The following is a 22,710-nucleotide window of genomic DNA, read 5'->3' on the forward strand; positions in this document are numbered from 1 at the left end:
CTGTGAGGCTGCACTTGGGTACAGTCAGTGCCTCCAGGATTTTGCGGGCTGTTTTTGTGATTGTTGCAGCCTGAAATGCCTGATTTCATGGTGGCTTTGCTGAAAAAATTGAGATTCCTGTTGCAATGTTTATGACCTTCTTTTTGCAATGAAATTTTGGGTGCAAGTGAAAAGTGCAAAAATAGTTGCAGTGCTTTCTGGGATTCGTAGCCTATTATTATGAGCATTGGGTGCTCCCCACAGAATAAGAGTTTATCTGTGATGGGAGGGTGGGTGGGTGTTTGGGGCTGACAGCTGATCACCAACGATCAGCAGTTGCTGCCATTTGAAGTGGTGCTGAAGGACTGTCTTTGTGATCTGCTCTCCTCTTGCTCTCTCTGCCACTTTAGCAAGAGCTATCGAAGCAGCAGGAGATAACATCCGACACCAAGCTGTCAAGTGGTCCAAAAAATCTCACACTGTCACCAAAGCAGCTCGAACTCTGTTGTTAGACCCATTAAGAACCAATAGGTAACAATAGCCGTGTGTTACTAACAGTTAGCCCTGTCACTCACTCATGTCATGTGTGTTTTGTGTCAACCTTGTGGTAAGGATAATACGATGAAAGCTGTTGTTTTGTACCAAGACATCGCTGTATTTCCTGCCTACCAAACCAGGTATTTTAAGCCAAAACATGATCTTTCCTAACCACAACTAGGTATTTTTTGTGCCTAAACCTAAGCACATGTTAATCACAGCTTTGCTGAAACATTATGTTTAAATGTATCCCTACATCAAAAGTGTCCAAACTTTTTAGAATGGGGGCCAGATTAGATAAGTTGGAAATACCTGGGGGCCAGCAGCTTCTTGCATCATATGAGTTATTAAAAAAAAGAAATCACAAATAAATGACACAAACATTACTGTTTCATCTTTGAGTGAAAAAGTATACAACACTATTCCTGAAAGTGGCAGCACTCACTTTCGACTTTGTGCTCCTCTGCCATGGCCACGTTTGCTGCATTGCTGCAAATATCTGGCATTCGTTCGTTAGCTTCTTTACCATCTATTTATAGAGACACATTAGTTTCACCTATGTATCTCCTAATTGGTGCATGTCTAAAAACTGTATGAGAGTCCTGCCACTGTGAGGTGAATGAAAATAAGCACAAAGTGATCTAGCTTGATTAACCAATTTTGTGTTAACAATGTAGTGTATTTTAAAAGACAAGCCAAGGGACATTTAGAATTGGTCTGAGGGCCACTTTTGGCCCCAGGGCTGGACTTTGGACATGACTGCCCTACATAATAATGTGCAAATGGAATATATCCATGGTTTGCAGAAATGTTCACTGCCAGCATTTTTTTTCCTGGCGATTTGGTTGCCCATTTACAATTCATCAAGGCTTAAAGTTATGCATAATTAAGGGCATGGCTGCACTGATTGACAGGCTGTCTGCAGACAGTGTCCTCAGGCACTCGAGGTTTCAAAATGGTAGTCCACAAACCAATGGATGACATCATTGTGGCTACATCCATTAATTTGTATATAGTGTATGGAACTAAGGGTGTACCATTTTACATAATTTTGATAGATGGACCCATGGAGGGAATGAGAGTTTGATTGATGCTGTAAGTTCCTATTTTAGTCTTTCCAATGCTTAAAAATTAACAGTATGAAGTAGCTACAACAAATGTAAACTAAAATATATCTATCAGGCTACTGAAGCAGGTCGAATCAGATTAAAAAGCCTATCTCTAATGATCTGTGTGAATTAAAGGTCGGCTCTCTTCTTAGTTTTACTATTTGAGAAGTGCAGTATGTAGCATATACTGTAGCTTTATAAGGAGCTCAAAAGATAATGTGAAAATATTTTGTGTTCTCTCTTGCCCCACACATGCTTATATGGATCAAGTTACAATTTAAACATCTAGTTGACCACAAACTTTTTTTTATCATTGTCTCTTGTAGAGTTAACTCTTAATTAGTGCAGAAAATTTAAAAGAACATGGCCAATAAGTTATTATATGTTCACAAAATTCATCCTAAGACCACAATATTAGCACCTGTTCACTTTTGTTTGTGAAAAGAAATCTGGTATTTGGTGGTCATTAGCTCTCCACACACTGCAGCAACAGCCAGAAGCTTGCCCAAGGGTGCCTACTCAGAGCAGTTTCTCATCTGGAGATGCATTGAACAAAATCAGAGCACCTGTTTCTTAGCCAACATTAAATAAAGCCCCATGTCATTCACAGAAGTGAGGCTAATAACACATCCAGGCCATTCAGGCTTGCTTCATTGTGTGTCAGAGGGGCAGTAGCGCTGTTCAATACAATCAAACACGGAGCTTTTACTCCGCGGGCTCTGGAGAGGAGAAGAATTGAGTAGCCTGCTGATTGACAGACTTTTTCAAACATGACGAATGTTTCCTCTGCTTTGGAAAAAATGAGTTTGCCTTGAAAAATCCTCGCTAATACGGCTTGGTAATTGTAATACTGCGGTTTGACCCCACAGACCAAGAGCACCTCCTATGATTTTCTTTTAAGACTTGTGTGTCATGAATGTGAGAGCAAATTCTATTGATTTATGAAGATGAAGTTAGATTATCACTCTCTTGTCTCCTTTTTTGTGTTAAAACCAGGTTATTGTCTGATAATAATAATAATGTTCATCAAACAACATTAGAGAGAAAGCTGGTGATAAGCTTGTCAACAAATCCAATAACAAAAAGACAAAAATGCATTCTCAATACTTTCCTACTGCCGCACCCTTTCTGTGACAACCAACTCCAGTGGTTCCTATTTAGGGTTTAAATCTTTTTAAAGAGGTGATAAATATATACTTTTATTTATTTATTTTAATGGCAAAATAATAATGAAGGGTTTTTAAGGGCTGGGCAATGTGGAGAAAACTGAATGTCACAATGTTTTTGACCACATACCTTGATAATTATGTCGATATTTTTACAATAGATTACAAAATATACACAATGAGATTTTTGAGAAGTAAGTGTCAGCAATGTAGACGTAATGACAAAGTGCATACAGGCAAAAAATAGAACAGTCTGTTAAGTTCAGAAAATGACATCACCTTACTGTGATGCAGTCCTAAAACCAGGAAAAGACAATACTTACCTTAGTACAATATCCAAAATTCAAGACGATATTTAGTTTCATATCACAGAGTCAATGTAATAATGATAAATTGCCCTGTCCTAGTTTTTAGAGTAGATTTGGGCATTTATTGGGCTCTATTTTCAGCTGTGGATTTGTGGTGCTACAGAGTATTTACAGCTGCACGACAGTAAATGTGTGATCAGCTCAGAAAACAGTAAAATAAAAAAATAAAAAAAAGTGAAATACTGTGTTCATCATGACAAAGGAACACACCAATCACAGACAATGCCTGTCTATTTTTTCAAATGCCTCCGCAGAAGCGATAGCCATGCCAGTGGCATTATCTTTTCAAACTGCATTTGTCCCTTTCTATGCAATATCTTAAGAACACCTGGTGAGAATTTCTTTAAATTTGGCACAAATGTCCACTTGAACTCAAAAGTGAATTGATTAGAATTGGCTGGTCAAAGTCACTGTGACCTCACAAAAAATGTTTTTGGCCAAAACTCAAGAATTGATGGGCTAATTATGACAAAATTTCACACAAAAGTCTCAATAGGGTAAAATGATTAAGTAATGACATTATATTCAAAAGGTCAACGATTAATCTCATATCATAATATTATGCATAAGACACATTTTTCTGGCCAATACTCAGTGTCATAACTGATGCAGGGACAGAATGGAAGACATTTGGTCAGATACTGGACTGGTAACACTAATCCTAAAACTGTGGTGATTGTATAGACCTTCTGTGCAGCGAGAGGGAAGATGTGTGCGAAGCATCCGTGTTTTCACAGATATGATTATGTAATGTGACTGCAATTTGACTGATTTGCAGAGGCGGTAATTTTGTTTAACAATGGGAAAAATATAGATAATCGTTTGCATTGTCCTTTAGGTTTCTGTGTGTGAGATAAACCAATGTGTAGGAGTGAACTGGGAACAGAAAATATGCTTCAGGTCAAGTAAATAAGTAAGAAAATGGTTCAAGTTAACAATGTTTTAATCAGTAGAACTGTAGTCAATTTAACTCGCCCTTAATTATGCATCAAAGTTTCTTGGAAATAAGATTTAGACTTGACCTAAGGTAGTGTGATTGAATTATGTTTTGTATGTGTGAAAGAAAACATCACGTTTTCTTTTACTCTCACAAACATGTGAGACAGGCTTATTTAAACATGCATCTTAACCTTTTACCCTGCTGCAAACCATAAATAATGACATGATAACAAAGCTCATGTAGCATATTGTCTCACATGTGCAGACGAATTGTTGCGTGATGCTGTTTCCTTTGTGAATGGGCCTCAGAGTCGACAGCCTTTGAACTCCACATACAGAGCCCTGGAGCAGTGCTCTGCCTCATGGACTTGTGAAGCACAAATTTCTGACTCGGTTGAACACTCAGACCAGGCTAATCTCATGCCCCACAGTAACTCATTATTCCACATAATGTATTAAAAGTTTGGTTAGATATAAATGGAAAGAAATCATGCTAATTCCACACATGGAAGTAGCGTTTATATATCGCCCAAACTCTCAATATTCTCCATCTTCTAATCTGTCAGCTTTATGAAGTGGAGACTCCAGACAGGCTAATTACAGCACAGATATGTCCCAGCTCAGCCATGGCAGCAACGCCGGCACTTTTGCTCCCCTGCACTGAACCACAACAGTAACTAATTAGCATAGACACCACCTTTCTGATCAACACAAAGCATTCTCTCTTGTTTCCAATGACGCACCATGAATTTAAATGAGCCAATTAGCGTATGCATTTCCCTCGGTATCGAGTTCACAAAGTCTTTGATTGAGATTCTGCTGCACAGCAATACAGCAGGAAGTTCAGCTGCCCTGCAGGCCACTGTGGCCGAAAAGGGTGAGCATCATGTGACACACACATTCATTCAGTGTATGCAGGCTGTCAGGATAACTGTTGATACCCTTAGTCATTTTGATAACCATTTATATATCACAAGTATGTATATTTATGTACAGAAGGGGAATTTAAGCATTTGTTTAGTTTTGGTAAGAAAAGCTCTTTTAGAAAATTGTAGTTGAAGAAACGGAATACAGAAAAACTCTTTTTTATTTAATAGAAATATGCCATTTGTAGTGCAATCCTGCAGTAACTTCATAGTTTTTTTTATTATTACTGTGGCTGATTAGCAGCATAATCAGCAGCTCTTTTGCATTTTCTCCTTGTTTTGCTCCTCATTTTCTGAATGCATATTCTGCACTGTCCTTGCCATGAGAGGACCTTGTTCACTTCATCCTGCTGTGAATATTGAATTGGAATATTATACACATATGCTGTATGCTGTATGCTTCTTGCAGGAGGAAACATTAACTTTTAAATCATGGCCACATAAACTCAGAATAACTACTTTAAATTAGTTAATGTTATGTTTTTTTTTTTTTTTCTTTTTTTTTTTTTTTTACAAAAATATGTCTTTTTTCACAACTAGCTGTTGCAGGGGAAGTCCATTCCTAAACTGGGATCACTGGACCAAATTGAAACTGGAAGTGGAGACCCAGAGGGACGTTACAGCGGCGACTGTGATGATGAGGATGGCTGTGTTGGTTCAGGTGGTGGTGAGGTGAAGAGGAAAGTCTCCAGAGTCTCCAAATGTAAGTCTCATCCTTTTGTCATTTAACTGAGCAATTAACCATGTGCAGAAATTGGTACCCAGCTGTTATTTATAATGCAATGTATTTTGCCAAAAGGAGGTAGTGTTCAGGGGCAAAAATCTAACATTTAAGTGGGAATATGTTCAGATTTATATTCTGTAGAACTGGGTGTAATAATTTTAATTTATACGCATGTTTGGATGTATGATTGCATTTCGTTTTAACTGTATATCATTGTATGGGGTTAAAAAAAATGTACATGGTCCCTGAAAAAATCATACAATAAACTTTAAAAACTAAATTAAAAAAAAGTCAAAACATAGAAAAAGACTTATTATGAAATAGATAAAATAAAAGGAGAATTATCAAGTTTCACTTAGGTATAAGCATAATAACCATCTTTGTTAATGTTATCACATTATTATTATTATTATTATTATTATTATTATTATTATTACTTACAATAACCTTTAAAGAAAAGAACATTTTTTTTCTGGTTGAACAAACTTAAATTAAAACTTGAAACCTTTTTATTTCTTTTTAAAGAAAGTATGTGTAAAACGTCTGTCAGGCAGTCACGTGCAGGTGAGATTCATCAACTAGTAGCTTTTTTTTTATCAGTACCATAAATAAACAAATGTACATTATATGATAATTGTCAGTTTTCATACCACCATGGTATATGGTTTCCTGGTAGACCGCTTCAACCCTACATAAAAAGTAATGCATAGGTATATTCTTATGCATCTTAATTTTCATGCATGCATTAAATGATGCCTTTTACTCTGCTTCCCTTTTTAAGTTGCAGAATTTATGAATTGAAACTTGTCTTTGATCGAGGAAGACATTGGAAGTGCAGTTGCATAATCCTATATTTTAATAAGACTTGCTCCAGTCTCCATTTTATGACAGCCATAATAATAGTCATTAAATATAATAGTTGCTGTGGGGACATTATTGCAATCAAGGCCCGTTACTTTAAAAATTATTGCTCCTTAGAGGATCGGTAACCTCTGATGAATCACTGTGGCGCAGCTCTGCTCCTCATTTTGCTACCTGTCACACTCTCCTCTTATCACATGGATTTCCCCTCTCTCCTCTCTCCTCTCCTCTTCTCTCCTCTCTTCTCCTCTGTCCTCTCTCCTCTCCATCAAACATGCTAACAGCCTGATTAATCACCTCTCTGGTTTTGCCTATGGTGAAACCGAGGAAGAGGGGGGGTCATCCAAACAAGCCGTTCTATCTGTGTAAATGTTTCCTTTACCGCTTGTCAGTCTGTCTCGAGGCTTCAGCAGCTCTGGCTCAGGGAAGCTGCTTAACAATCGCTCATCTGAGGCTGTGGGGAGGCTCTGACATTTATCACCCATTACAGTAGAGCCGCCCTTTCCTTGTCATGGGCCAGATCAGCCTGTCTCCCATATTTATGACCCACTGTCTGTTGTGACCTCTGTCGAGCATCTGTCCACTGCTGCCTGACCCTCACACAAATAGAGGCTCCCCCACCCAAGCCAGACCTCATGTCACTCCCTGCTTTATTGCTACAGAATGATTTGATTTCTTTTTAGTGGCTATTTTGTTGTAGGTATTTTTCTTTTAGTTTTATTGTTGTAGTAGAATTAAATGAATTAGTAAAATGTGCAAGCTGAGGATGCAGCAGCACTAAAATCATGTTTTATTGCTCTCTCTCTTACGGAAAAAGAGTCTTGCACAATATAAAGCAGCTTGGAAGTACAGCAAATACTTAATGTAAGTATGTATCCATTATATTTTATGAACAGGAATAAAAATATGCCCTCAAATCATAGTGGAGGAGAGTACTGCTCATGGACTTCAGTCTTAATTGGGCCTTACCTTTAGAGTCGACCTAATGTTTTCTGTGTTTATCTGTTGGCAATCTTCAAATAGAAAGTTTATTCCAGGAGGTTTGATCCACAACACCTCTTCAACCTGTAGGTGTGAGTGAAGGTCACACAAACAAGCAACCCACTGCCCACTGAATCATCCTCCAGCCCCACTGTTTGTAACCAACATAGACTTCTAAAACCTCCAGACACTAACTGGTGTATGACTGGTTAATAATCACATGATAAACTTTCATTTGACCAATCCTGTGAGACTATTAGTCACAAATGAAAACTTGCCACTTACTCAAGATCTAATCTGCTAATGTAGTTGGCAGACAGAATTTTAGCGGCTGACAGTCGGCAATGTTGGGCCTTTGGTGAACATCTGTTGCCTTAGTGTTCGTGTTGTTTTCAGCACCGTTAGTACTAATTCAGCATGTTAAAATTGCGTAGGAGCTGGCGGAGCCCGTCCATGGGAAAAATTGCCCACATTGGCAATTTAGCTTTGAGAACAAAAAGAGAAACTGAAGTGAGTAAAGTAAACAAATGACTAAAGTCAAGGGGCATAAGATCAAGACAAACTGGTGGAATTAGGTAAGATAAGTTTTCTTAAGCCAATGAGCTATTTAGCAGAAATGGTTCATAACTGTTTGTGTTATTGCTCGTCAGCGCAGGGTAAACATACTTTGTTCTTTTAGCATTGGGTTGCATTGTTAATGTGCTAACTGGCATCTTGAATCCAACCAGTCGCTCTTCCGGTTTCTGTTTTTGAATAACGAATACAGATTACCACCCCCTGCTGGTATGGAAAGTTATTTCCTCTCACACAGACGCAGAACATACATACTAGTTGGCTGTTGGCTGTAGTTTTTGTGGTGTGTTTAAGTGCAGCTTTTTTGATATCCGTTTGTATTGTCTGGACCTTTAAATCAGTTTCATAATAGGGGAACAGCAATCCTTGAGTTCATTCAGCCAACTTGCATTGAATTGATTATAATGTTGGAAATGTTCAGTAATGATATTTGGTTTCTGACCTCATCACACCTCACAAGGAAGCCCTAAGCTCAGCACAGCTAGAAGTAAGGCTGATGATAACTTCGCCCTTGGGTGAACATAAGCTGCCAGTTTGCTTCATGCAGGTTGACTTGGGATTGGGGAGACTGTGTTTGACCATTTCTGTAACTTTCCCATCCAGTTCACACCTTGACTGGCCAACTGTGTGCAGGTGAGAAAGTCAGCTGGGTTTGAACTTTCTCTCTCTATGTCTTGTTTGTCACAGAACTATTTTTTGGCACTTTTTCTTTTTTTTTTTTTTTTTACCAGAGCAACACATTGAATGTTTCTCAGGAGAGACTGTTTGAATTTAAATAATTTTGTGTTGCCCCACTCTCAGTGACAGCTGGCATTTCACTCCACCTTTGAGTGTGGCGGATCAGAACAACTATAAACACCTTTGATTTCCAACAATGTCGGATAGCATGGCTTGTGAACTATTTCTGTTCAGGCAAAACCTGAACAAAATACTCAGAGCCTACAGGTGTGTGATGGGGTGGGACCGCTCTTTGCATCCATCTGCAGCCTACCAATGTCATGTATAAAACTAAATGACAGTATGCCATTTCAGCAACCCGAAAACACACAAGGTGACGTTATTATAGAGCAATCAAGTCCTTGTAAGCACAGGGTTGTGGTGAATGAACGCTGCTGTCGGTCTCCGGTTTCCAGCCGATGGTTAATTTTTTTTTTATTTTGAAAGAATAACCAAAATATTAACATAATTTTAACCATTCATTCATTTATTTATTCATTTGTCCATAACCACTTGTCCTCTCACGGGGGGACTGAAGCCCGAGAGGCGGGGTACACCCTGAACAGGTCGCCAGGCATATAGATAGACAACCTTTCACAGTCTCATTTACACCCACGGGCCATTTAACCTCACCTGCATGTCTTTGGAAGGTGGGAGGAAGGAGGAAGCCAGAGAAAACCCACACTGACATGGGGTGAACATGCAAAAGTAGTCATTTTAAAGGATTGTCTGGCATCTACTGGCAGAAATAATACATGATATTTATGACAATGTTTTCATTACTTTATAATCAACTAAAAATAAGAATTGTTGTGTTTTTGTTACATTAAAATGACCTGTTTATATCTACATATCAAGTTTGCCATGTTCTATAGTAGCCCAAAATGGACTTACCAAACACTGATTCTAGCTAGGGCCTTTTGTGAATTTGCATTTTTTGTGTTGGCCCCCATAAGTTCAGTTTCTGTTGATTGCAATATCCAATTTAACCACTAGATGCCACCAAATCCTGTGCACACGACCTTTAACCCAAACTATAATGTTTCCCAAATCTAACTAAGTTGTTGTTGTGTCTACACCTAACTTAACCTTAACCATGTCAGAGCATGAAACTGATTTATTTTTCAGTGAGGATTTCTAAGGATTTGAGAAGGCACAGACAAACGATGTCACCCTGTCGATAGAAGCCTCGGATCAGATCAGCTTTTATACGTTGCTCTAGAGCTCATGAACAAATAATGCATTTTTTGTAACGATTTTTTGGGTTTGTTGCCTTCATTTGATCGGAAAGCTCTATACTGAAAGAGGGAGAGAGAGAATAGATGACATGCAGCAAAGGGCAGCGGGTTAAAGTCCAGCTTGTGGTCACTGCTGCAGGGACTATGTAAATGCCAGTAGCTCACCTGGTAGAGTGGGCACCCCACAAACAATGTATTTTGCTGGAATTTGGCAACCTGTAGGTTGTCGCTAATGGCAAACTTCAGGTCTTTGATACAGTGTGAAATTTATACAGTTTTATGTTTAAATCATTTCATACAAAAAGTGCAATAATTATCATCACATGTGCTCTGTTAATTTGTCATTTCGCAAAATAAGTTCTCTCGTATTGCTGAGATTGGCTGCATTTACACCAGTTAAGTTGACACAACACAGATGCTGCTTCAACAGGGTGGCTCTCATTGACTGAAGTCACTAGAAGTAGCCTGATGATTTTATAGGCTAAATAGCACATGAACTGATTTTCTTTAGCACACAGCTCAAAGTGCTGGTTGCTGTCAGGGATGCTCTGTGATCATTACACTTTGGATCAGACAAGCAAGTCGCGCAAATCTGCATCAGCTGCACTGAACCGTCACCACATACACTGACATTGTTCTACATGTATGGAAAACGTAATTGATTTTGTTTTATTTGTTGATAGAAACACAGTTGAGAGTTCTGGAAAGTAGCTGCATCTCGCTGCAGCAGCACACTTGATAAATTGGCTACTATGAGGCTAAATCACAATGGTGGTGGTGATACACTTTTAATGAACATTGTTAGTTTTTATTTCAGTCAGTGTGCAAAACTTCAAAACAGAAAGCCGAAGAGACAGAAATACAATATTAAATACAACTACAGAGCCAAAAACAAACACAACAACAAAAAAATACAGTAACAAAAGAAATCCAGGAAGGTGAGATGAAAACCAACGTGCAAATAACATCTCACCAAACACATGATAAACAGAATTTTAAATAACTGTCATTCACAAGTCACAAATGAATAAAATTACAGGAAGAGTGGGAGAGACGTGTGCCACAAAATGTGAACTTTTAGTGTTGTGATCTTTTTTGTGTTTATAAAGTCTACAAGTCCGAGTTCTTTAAAGAAGAGTAACAGGAAATAACAAGACAGCGGGATGTTTTTTCAGCTGCCATTTTATGACAAGCGTGTCAGTCTATCGAAGTAAATTGAGTACAGTGATCTTGCCGTCTCAGTGCCAGATACTTAAACACCATGTATAATTTAATTTGATTTCTGTCTTCATCCATAATCCCTCTCCTTTGTGTCTTTGATGTTTATCAGCAGAACATGCTGAGGATAGATCAGGATGATAGGGAAATAAAAAGGGATGAGCTCAATACTGACAATACAAGCCTGATTTAAGGGATTATCCTCATTAAGCAGAATCACTGTTGTGTGAGAATGCTATGTATGTGACAAGAAGCAACAATGCGAGCAGCTCATCCTTCAAAAATATTTCAAGAATTTTTGAACGTTTAGTGATTGCAGCAGGGCGTTGTTTACTGCATTGCAGTCCAGATCACTGAGCCACCTGACAGAGTCGCTGTCATTGTAAAAATACAATTCAGCTCATCTGTTTTCATTTTATTTTTTTTGTAAAAAAAAGACAATTATCTAGACAATACTAAATAGCACACTGTGAAAACAGAAAAAAGATTAATTCATTGTACCCTGTTCAACAGGAAGGCTCACAGCTCGTCATGTACAAGTGGCAGCCTCCAGGGCTGAAAAATGAAGCCAAAGCAGAAGAGCCAACAACTGCATTTACTCTAATGGCCACTTGAGGCTGGCTCCAAACCGAGTCAATCCCCACAGACCTCCCAACATCGCAGCAGAAAACATGTTTACAGCCTGGTACAAAAAACTGTTTTGGTCTCTATAGCTAATTTCCCCATTTATGACAACTATATAGGGGTGAATTTTTGTATAACTTTTACATTTTGTTAAGGCTTAAAGTTCTGCACAGTGGCATGGATTTAAGTTGCATGACGTGAACTTCAAGTCAGACTTGACTTGAAATTACAAAAGACTTACGGCTTGACTTGTACCAATCACTCATGACTTCATTGGACTTGAGACTTTAGACTTGGAAATACTTGATATTTTCCCCCAAGCAGAAAGATTAAAAAGTGTTTTATTCAAAAATAGCCATGAATAAATTTATTTCCTGAATCATCTAACATTAACACCACCCCTTCCCAGCAAGTCGTCACTTATTTCCTAGAAGATTCACTTTGTTTGAACAAGTCCAGCAGCAACCTATCAAGTTGCCTGAGAGAACAATGAAGAACTACGGTTACGCTAATGAGTGGCAGTTGAAAAAAACCCCAAAAAACTCTGAGTTTACATGCAGAAACTAAGGTGGTTAACCAAAAAATAAAATATTATTAAGCAAAATGGGCGAATACAGAGATAAAACAACTTTAGCGTTGTTTGACATTCAAAGTTGCAGATGGTAAGCTGAGGCTAATATCACTGCAGTTAGAAAGCTAATTCCTGGCTACAGTTAGCTTAACAGCTGAGTGTCTTTTTAACAAACTTGTTAAAACCAATAAATACAAATTTAAAAAACATTTAGGATTTTTGTAAATTGAATATAATGTCACTGTATTTTATGAAGAGCACATAATGACTTGTTCAGGACTCAACACTCAAAGTTTAGGAGTTTGGACTTGACTCAGAGTGCTGTCATTGGTGTTGAGATTATGTACTTCCCACTTTGATTATCTGGTGAGACATTATTCTTTGTATGGAGGAGGTTATTTACAATCTGTATCATAACTGTTTGACTCCACATGTCGAAATGTTAGTCATTTGCACCTTACAGGTACAGGTCTTGTGAAGAGGCCCATTGAATTATTTGCCATTATTCATCCATACTGTGCAAACTGACATACGCCTGTGGAGGGGCTGAAGCGTAAGAGATTCCTTAAACTTTGGCTCAGAACTTGTTCATCTTTACCTGGGCCTTGACTCTGGACTTGGTGCAAAGACTTGAAGCTTACTTATGACTTGCAAAGCAATGACTTGGTCACACCTCTGGTTCGGCGTAATCACGGGCTCTCAGGCTCACTCCTCCAAACCTCCCCCTTTCGCTTAGATACGGTCACCTCTGGCTCCAAAAATCTAAGATGCCAAAGTCAGAGCTTCAGAACGGGAGGCCACAAACCAGTGGGTGATGTCACGGTGGCTATGTCCATTATTTTTATACAGTCTGTGGTCGGACGACTTGAAGCGACTTAAAGGTGACTTAGGAATACTCAGGAATCCTAGACAAACCAGAGAGAGAACAGGTATCCACAATCTTTTATGCATTACCTTCCCACATCAGGTCCTGTTCCTGCAGACCTGCCAATTGCTTTAACAAACACACACATTCCTCCGTAATTAAATGAAATGAACATTTAACACTAATGAGAATTAGCACCTCAATGTCAAAACTGTTGTAGTATCACAGTGTTGTGTATTGCAGCTTATTACAGTGGATGTAAAGCATCATAACCAGGATCATAATTAGCAATTATAATAGACATAATTGGAAAACTCATTAAGAAAAGCCATAATGTTTCCCATGTCTGTGGAGCTGTGTCGGTCCAGACTGTGACTTTGTATTATAAAAGGGTTAAACTTCTTTTGTGTACAACTGGTTTGTACAACTGCAGTGAATGCCATTGCCTCGCTCAACTTGTGCATTGTAATTTTGAGCTTTTTTTGCCTCCTTTACTGTTGTTTGTACAGTTTAGGCTGCACAAATTCAGATCTTAGTGTAATCTGACACTTTTATTCTCCCAAATATTAGAAGAGAAATTTCAGCTTTGATATCCATTGACGTCATTTTGGTAAATAAGGTGCAGCCACAGGGTCTCAAGTGTTTGGGATGAGACAATTCTCTGCTGCAGTTCTGCTTTATGATTGAGCCTGATGAGATAATTATACACCTGGTTTAATCACATAAAAAGCTTTCCTGGCGCAGATATGAATATAATAAATCCAGGTTTGCCATTTCAGTTCTTGTAGTTTATTAATCACTACACAGTTGTGAAATACCAGCAAAAAAGTCTACAGCCATGCTGAGGTTCTGTAAGGCTGTACTCTTCATGCTAATATCACTGTGCAAACTTGTTCACAATGACAATGCTATCTTGTCGATGTGAAGTGGGTGAAATGTTTGCCATGTTCGTCATCCCGATCTTTTAGCGTGAAAGCATGATAATATTATACGCTTCTCATTTTTCATTAGAGATCGACTGATATTGGTTTTTCAGGGCTGATACTCATAAAGATTATTTAATGACACAGATACCCAATATTTGGAACCGATATGCATTTACAATAACAATGAGAATATTTCTGTTGAAATTTTGAATTTGGAACATCACAAACTCCAGCAGAAAACTTTGTTTAAATACTTTAAGCAAATATTTAATCAAAACTGAAACTTTCAGCATCAGCTACAGCAACTTTTTTATACAGTCAAGTAGAAATTTAAATAAAAAAAGAATAAATGAAAATAGTTTCCTGAGATTTCACAAAGTAAAAATTCCTCCTATGCTGACACTTTCTCTGCATGTGTTGCAGAATGCCTTCCCTGGTGTTGGTTGAGTGTAACACACACACATTTTCAGTAATTCATTTCATTGGCTATCATAAGAATAAAATGCCAATGCAGATAATCAGCAAAACGCCAAATATCGGCTCCAATAATCAGCCAGGCAGAAAATCTGTCGACCCCTACTCTTGATCATATGATTAAATGCAGAAGTTAAAACAAAGTATTTTAATACTGTTGCATTGCTGCCCCCTATTTAAGTTAAAGATCTGAATACTTCATCCACCACTTTTCTTCGCAGCATTCACCATCTATTTATGCTCTAAGTGGCAACTTACAGTTGATGTTTTGTTCAACTGGTAAAAGGCGTGGCACTATACATATTACAAACTGAGCAGCTCACTAATTCTGAGCCAGTTAACCTGAAATGTCTTTGAACTGCTGCTTTGCCTTAGTTATGTTGCTGATACCTGTTTGAGAATTACTGGTTTTTTTTTGTTTTTTTTAGCGTAATCTACATTTCAGTCCATGGCCATGTTTGCATGCCTCCAAGTTGACATCAGTGAAACTTGTCTGTATGTGATACTGACAGATGCTGCAGCAGCACAGGGGGTTTGTAGCTTTGTAGAGAGCGAGAGCAAGTGGGCACTGGATGTTTTGTTCAGGGGGAAGAATTCGGGCCGTCTGATGCAGCCTTCCGGCCAGTCCGCCTGCAGGCTGCATTCCACACCAGTCAAAACATTGGCAAAACATTATTAGTAGGGATGGGCAATATGGCTGTAATATTATATATTTTGTTGTTTTTTTTTGTGATAATGATGTTCTTGGCGTCATGGCAAAATACTGAAAATTATAAAAAATATTTTATTATTATTTTCAACATAACAATTATGACAACATCAAATATAGAGCAATATGTGTTATATTATATAACAACAATTGTAACAAAAATAGCATTATAGTTTTCATTCTAAACAGTTTGCATTTAAATATTCAGTAAAAGCTAAACAAAACAATCTCTGCTTTCCTTAGTTTTTCAACACTAACCGGTGGCAATTTCTCAGCCATATGTCAACAAGTCAAAATATTACCATCATCATGATTTTTGATTTTTTTTCATTTCAAATTAAAAATTATAGTGGTATTATTATGAATTATATGATATGGCACACCCCAAATAATTAGACATAGCTGTAAATGGGTACAGGGATTCCCTGTGTTATAAATGCCAGATGTGTGGGGATCGTTAAAATTATGCACAATAACCACAATCCCACGCTGAAATTCAGACCCTGGAACTGTAATTTTGACCTGCTGGTGGTTTGAGGAAAAGTCAGAGGATCACCAAAGTTATGACCACTGATCGTGTGGGAAAAAGGTGAATGTTCAAAAATTCATCAAGTAGTTGTTCAGAGATTTCACTTAAAAATACAAATGTAATCCTGTTGGTGGAACTTTAGGAAAAGGATTCGCCAAAGATATCTGGATTCATCTTCTGGGAACCGTGAACATCTGTATCGAACATTGTGCCAATCCTTCCAATATTTCAGTGGATGAATGATAACTTTGACCTGCTGGTGCTGCTAAATAAAAAGTCAGGGGATCATCAGAGTCACCAGGATTCACTATCTCGGCACCATGAATGTCTGTTGATCCAATAGCTGTTGATATATTTCAGTCTGGACTGACCAGCTGACATCCTTATAGCTGTGCCACTAGCCTGGCCATAGGAAAAACAAACCTACCTATATCCCCAACCTCACTTTATCCAAAACTAAATCTTGGATTTTTGGGACCTGTCAACAATGCCTGCAGTGGAGAATAAATAAGGGTTTCTTTCATGCTCCAGCCCCAACAGGCAGCTCTATGCCTCTAATCTGGCCTGGCATGGTTCAGGTGCAGACACTGTGACTGCTTGCAGCGTGAGCGTTGTACTGCAAAAAGACATCTGTCAGACACAGTGGCAGCAGTGGAGACACCAATCGATTTCTAGCAAGTAAGCACAATGAGGGGAAGGGGAGAGGCTGCTTTACCATGACTCTTATTAATTAATAGCATCTCAGCAGGAGAGTATTTGATGTTATTTGAGCTTCTACCTCGCAGGCTGGTGGTAAATGACTGAATGTGGCTCCTGCATGTACAACTCCTCCACCATTTAATGTCAAGTGATTATTTCCATGACAGCATCCAACTGGGGGGGATCTGCACAAAGCTATTTTCTGTCATAATTTACACTGGCGTATATGTTCTAGCTGTAAAAGAGAGATCTGAGAGATAGGGAATAACATGAAGGGCACTTTGCTAGACACATACGGTAATGGGCCTATCACTGGGAGCCATTTTGAGTTTTCCTAACAGGCCCTGTAATACTTTGCTGTGCCTATTAGAAAGATCTTTATCCTCATTACAGTGTGAGATCAAATTAGGTCACCTGCTGTGACTCCTGGCCTCCTCTGTGCCGGTAATAATGGGATCGAAATCATTTACAGCAGTGTGTCTTACAAGCTTTTGACCAGTGAGCCTTACTGGGTGGACTCCTAAGTGTTCTGATTATCACTCAATTAAATTAACCCATTGAACTAATTAATAACTGAGTGATTCATCAAAGACCTTCATGTCTCTGGAAGATTGTACCAATATAGCTTTACTTAGTAATGCAAATTATCAAAATATAAGTTATTTAGTATTTAACAATGAAGTGCAAACAGTGAAGCTGGCCGCTCTAACTATATAGGTAAATAGTTAGTTATTTGACAAAAATGGAATTATGCACAGTATTTATTGGCAGAAGGAAGGGGAGATACAGTACCTTGGGTACTCAATACCTCAGGAGTAATTATTAAATCCTTTCATGAATGAGTTGTTTGGAAAAAAAATAGAACAATTCCGAGACTGAAAATTAATGTTATATGCAGAATGGTGTACTGTATCTGTCCCCTGCAGTGGACACCATACTTCAGTGGTATAAACAGTGTTTCAGTGAAACTCTCATGTTTTCAGGCCTTTATTGAGTTTCATGAAATCACTTTTTACACTGTTGATGCATGGACTCCACTCAAGTGCACAGATATGTAAATCCTTAAAAATAATTTTGGGAAAAAATATGGTGTTGATTTTTCACTTGTTTTTAAGTAAAAACAAACACTCAAAAAAACGTTCTTTGTGATTTAATAATTCACTCATGGAAGGTCTAGATGAAAATACCAATCTCCCTATTTAAAATAACAAAAATAAAAATAGTGAAAATTGAAGAGCCTTTATTGTTGTCGCGGTCGTAATCATGTAACAAGGGAGAAAGGAAAGGCTGTTTGTTTGTACTCTGGCTGGCTGCCTGCAGGTCATGTTGTGTTGAATGTCAGCATCATTGAAATTGAGGAGATCCTGTAGCTTAAACTGCTGCTGTAACTGCTATTGAATATTATATCGTTAAGGCTTTAGCGGCTGATGTTGAAATACTACTTCACTGTGTAAATACATGTTTGGATGAAAGGGTAATCAAGTAACAGCAGTGCTCAGTGACCCAAAACCAGACCATTACAGTCTTCTACAGCAGAAACCAGTCACCATTACAAAAGCAAATGGATCCATAAATGATCCTCGTGCGCTGAGTAAAGAAACTAATAGTGCTGCATTAATGCCAAGTACCACAAATAAACCAGTAACGCTAACAGCAGACTCCACCCTTGGCTGTCTAACACAAAGCAGAATAATAATGATCATGAAAGATACTCACAAGGGAAAACCACCATCCTACTACTACTCCAACTAGTGTCCGACATGGAAACTCCTGTCAGACATCACAGTGTTGAAGCTGAAGTGACATGTGTGTCAATACACAGCAAAACTCAGCAGGGGGATTTGAAACTACAGCGGAGGCCAAAATCACAAGACAGAGCTGTCACTCTATGAAATGCATGTTGAAACAGAGGACCCTGAGCAAAGACTGGATTAGTCTCTGGTGGAAGAAGTATTTAGATAATTTACTTCAGTTTAAGTAAGTTGCCAGTTTATTAGGTACACCAAGTTAAAACTAATTTAGTCGAATGCCCGGGACACGCTTCATGTGGGAGCAGCATGTGACAGCAACCTCGCTGAACTGCTGCGTCTTGTACACTTGTGGTATTCACACTGACAGCATTATTGCTACAATGCTGCTACAGAGATATCTGCTGCTGTAACTGCTGTATTTCCCCAATTTATGCACATATTCCCCTCATTTATGAAGCCGTGCAGACTCCTGCATTGTCAACATCACAGTCCTGCTAATATTTCACAATGAAATGCCTTGGGGAAACAACTGATGGGATTCTGTCGACAGAAACATTGTCAGAGGGCTTTTATTTTGAAACGGAAACAGGAAAGGTTGAGTAAAACAGATATATTTGTGTTTCCTCATGTCTGTGACAGAGAAATTGAAACTGCATCAAAAGGTTGCATAATGTCTGTATAATTTATATATTTTATATGTAATCTATTTCTTCTGACAACTGCGTGCATCATGCAGAAAAGAATAGTGAGACTCCATTTCCCATGATGGACCGCAGTTGAGACACACCTGACCAGTGCTGCTCACACAGCCAGTGTGGCTGCTTTAACTTGTTAGCATGAGCACCAAAAAAAAATCTGACAGGTTTTGAAACGCTCGTGTGCTGTTCATACAGGCAGTGTGTTCCAGGCATAATACAACAGCTCTGCAATAAATATGACCATTATTAACTTGTTAGAGAGAGACTGACATTTTTCTGTTGAAAGGTGTTTTTATTATTTTGTCCACACCATTTATATCAATGATAAACGGGCAAAATAACAGAAACACCTCTCTGTAAGATGCAGTGCAGTTCAAATACACCACAAACTACATCCTCAAAAGAAAATCTTCGTCTGGATGAATGACCAAAGAGCCAAAGACTCACTGCAGCACTCATGGATCCCTGGAGCGTCTTGCAGTATACAAGGTCAACAGCGCACTAAGAGCATTCTTCACAAACTCAATGGACTTGTGCAAAAAACCACTAAAAGCTGCTCAATTGCACAAGTGCATATCGTTTGCTGCTCCATACAGACCTAATGCATCATCCCCACTACTGTTCTGCATAGGCTGTAAACCTTTCAGTCAGATCACCATGAAGAGTGGATAAAGGTTCATGAGAGGGGCTACCATCAGTCACTATGTCTTCATTCAAGCCATCAAGCTGAATGACAAGAGGATCTACAGCAATGACACTGGGAAGCCATTTGGAGTGGAAAAATGTTGCTGGGTGGAAGCAAATGGAGAGAGAATAATTGGAACTGAAGGGGTTGAACTATCAAAGGGCCAAATAATAGACTGGAGACAGAACAGCTGCAGGAACCAGGAGAGGCAGCAAGGTCCAAGGTCCATAAGTAACACATCACTTCACACAGTATGCCCTACTGTTGGTCAAATACTTAGCTGCTGTCCAAAACACAAAAAAGAAAAAAAGAAGGAAACTTAAACAGCTGATATCAAGAACAAAGAATCCTCACACTGTTCAGAGGACTCCACCCAAAGACCATCACCCGTCTACTGCAGCTGGAGACAGCGGAGGTTAGCCTCAAGGACACTGTATGAAACACGAAGCATTCATGAGTACATTAGTTAAATGGCTCCTGTCATCAGCAGACAGATGAGGCGGCTCCCAGAGATTGCCAGAAAAAGACACCATCTGCCATTAGGGGGGTCCGGAGCTTATGGGGCAAATGATTTGATAACAAGACGAAAGTCTTAATTCAGCTTTATTGAAAAGAGTATTTAAAGTACATTTTAACTTCTGCAGGGCAAAAGGTGGCTGACATATTTCCATTTAGAAATTGCCTATTTGTCATGTTGGTGATGGTCTTCATTGCTGTGATCTTAAACATACTTTTTTTTTTTTTTTTTTTACAAATTATGTGGAAAACTGACTATAACACCAACAAAACTAGGAAAACTCAAAAGTGTTTTTACATTAATAAACAACAAGAAACGTCTTCTTTTTGTCTTAATATTGATTAGGACTTTATCCAACAAAGAATTATGTCAGTAGCATTGCATTTGGCTGTTCAACATGAATATTCAGTTGTTCCTTTCTTTCCATAAAGTTTGAAAGATAAACGGGGTTCAGTGGGATGATTAGGGGAACAGTGACATTCATATAATATAGTAAAAAAGCCAACCTAGCCCTCCAAGCTAATAAGTGCTAACTACACTAAGGATGGTTTGGAAATGTTCAATATGTTATGCCAACACTAGATATCAAACAAAAGTGAGAGACTGTGTCATATTAAGTTCCAAAAAAACCCAAAATTAAGACAACATTAAGACTTGAAAAATCTTAGTCAACTGAGGGGCCAACAACTGATAATTTGAAACTTCGACTTTCCCTTGTTCCTCTGGTTGAAACCCAGGTTTAGTTACTAAGCAAGCAACAACCTCCAGGGTTAAAAAAGGAAGCCAATGTAGAAGAGCCAAAAACTGCTTGAGGTTGGCTCTAAGAGTGAGTCAATCCTCAAAGAGCCCCACGTTAAAATGCCCAACTTTACAGCAGAAATAAACATGTTTGTAGCAGACAACAAAAAACATTTTTTTTAGAGCTAATTTCCCCATTCATGACATCTGTACAGGGGTTGAATTTTTATGTAACACACCAGTTTACATTTTATTAGGTCTTAGTATTACATATAATTACAGCTGGGCCGCTTTGATTAACAGGCAATCTGCCGATAGTGTCCTCGACTTTTCAGTCAGATCCACCCCTCTCTCCTCCACAGCTCCACTCACTCACTGAAATATTGCCACTTCTCACTCGAAAAAAACAAGATGGTGACGGCCGAAATGCCGAACTTGAGGCTTCAACCCGGGAGTCAAGAAAGCAATAGATGGCTTCATGATTGCTGAGTCCATTATTTTACATTCTTTGTTACTGAGCAATTTCCTCAAAAGGCTCTTGGTCCCCTGGGAAACTTCTTGCAATGGAAACATCCTTCAAAAGGCTCAATGCAAAATTGTTGGCCTAGTCAAAATAGGTAGTGCATTATTTATGAAACAGAAAAGAAAAAGAAACACTGACCTTATTGGCCTGACGATGACCACACTCCACAATGATGGTCTTTGCTTAGCATCTAATGTTTAGGAATTATGTTTCAACAGTTTCATTTTTATACCACAGCCAAACAGTTCGGATTCTCATAACTCATAACTAGAAATGAAAACTCTATATCCAATGGATTTATCTCGAGCTGAAAAACCTGAGGGAAGGCAGTTCATTCTAGACCTCAAAGTTCAGGAGTTAGCCTGTTTGCCAAATATGTGCACATTTTCACATAACACCACTGGCTGTTCTGTGTAACTTTTTCTGCTTAACTAGTGGTGTAGAGCTCTGAAACGGATCCAAGATCAGCTGCTCTAAGACCTGCAGTCTCAGTGGTAGACAGTGCTGGTAGACACTTAAGGGGAAAAAAAGAGAAAATATCTTAACGCAGACAGTATGGTTTCAGCCCTACAGGCTTCAACCCCTAACAACTATATTTGTAGAAATACATAGTACCAAAAGTCAGATATTATACTCTCAAATTGGCTGCATTACCAGAAGCATTAAAGGTATCTTCCTTTCAGTTTTGGGCTGAATCTGTCTCTAAAAACATTGAATAAGCCTGGTGTGTGTTTCCTTGGCAACTTTAGACCTGTGCATGCTTTTACATGTAATTTGCTCAATGGTAATGTTGCGTTTGTGGTTGAATTTAGGTTACCTTGACATGCCCTAGATTACTAAACTACCTTTAACAACATATTAACCCCACTACCTCCCACTCATCCACAGATTGTTCGAGGTTTTAGCTTCACTGTGGGATTAGTTTATGTAATCAGTCTCTTGTGACTCATCATGAATGCCTCCCCCGTTCACTGTGGGCTTATCTAACTCATATAGATAATCATGCACCTTTCTGCAACTCAGCCTGCTTTCAACTATTGGAAATGATAGATGTATGTGACTCAT

General features: G+C 38.6%; 1 protein-coding gene across 1 annotated transcript in view; it reads left to right on the forward strand.

Moving 5' to 3' along the window:
• gpc5a (glypican 5a) overlaps positions 1 to 22,710 on the forward strand; it is a 165,095-nt gene that overhangs the window by 91,285 nt on the left and 51,100 nt on the right. Inside the window, exon 8 of the mRNA XM_042491763.2 lies at positions 5,565 to 5,727. Within this exon, the coding sequence (XP_042347697.1) occupies positions 5,565 to 5,727 (163 nt within the window). The remainder of the gene's footprint in view (positions 1 to 5,564; positions 5,728 to 22,710) is intronic.

Source organism: Plectropomus leopardus, chromosome 1, assembly GCF_026936395.1.
Source record: "Plectropomus leopardus strain MGB_pleo_1.0 chromosome 1, ASM2693639v1, whole genome shotgun sequence".
NCBI classification, from domain to species: Eukaryota; Metazoa; Chordata; class Actinopteri; order Perciformes; family Serranidae; genus Plectropomus; species Plectropomus leopardus.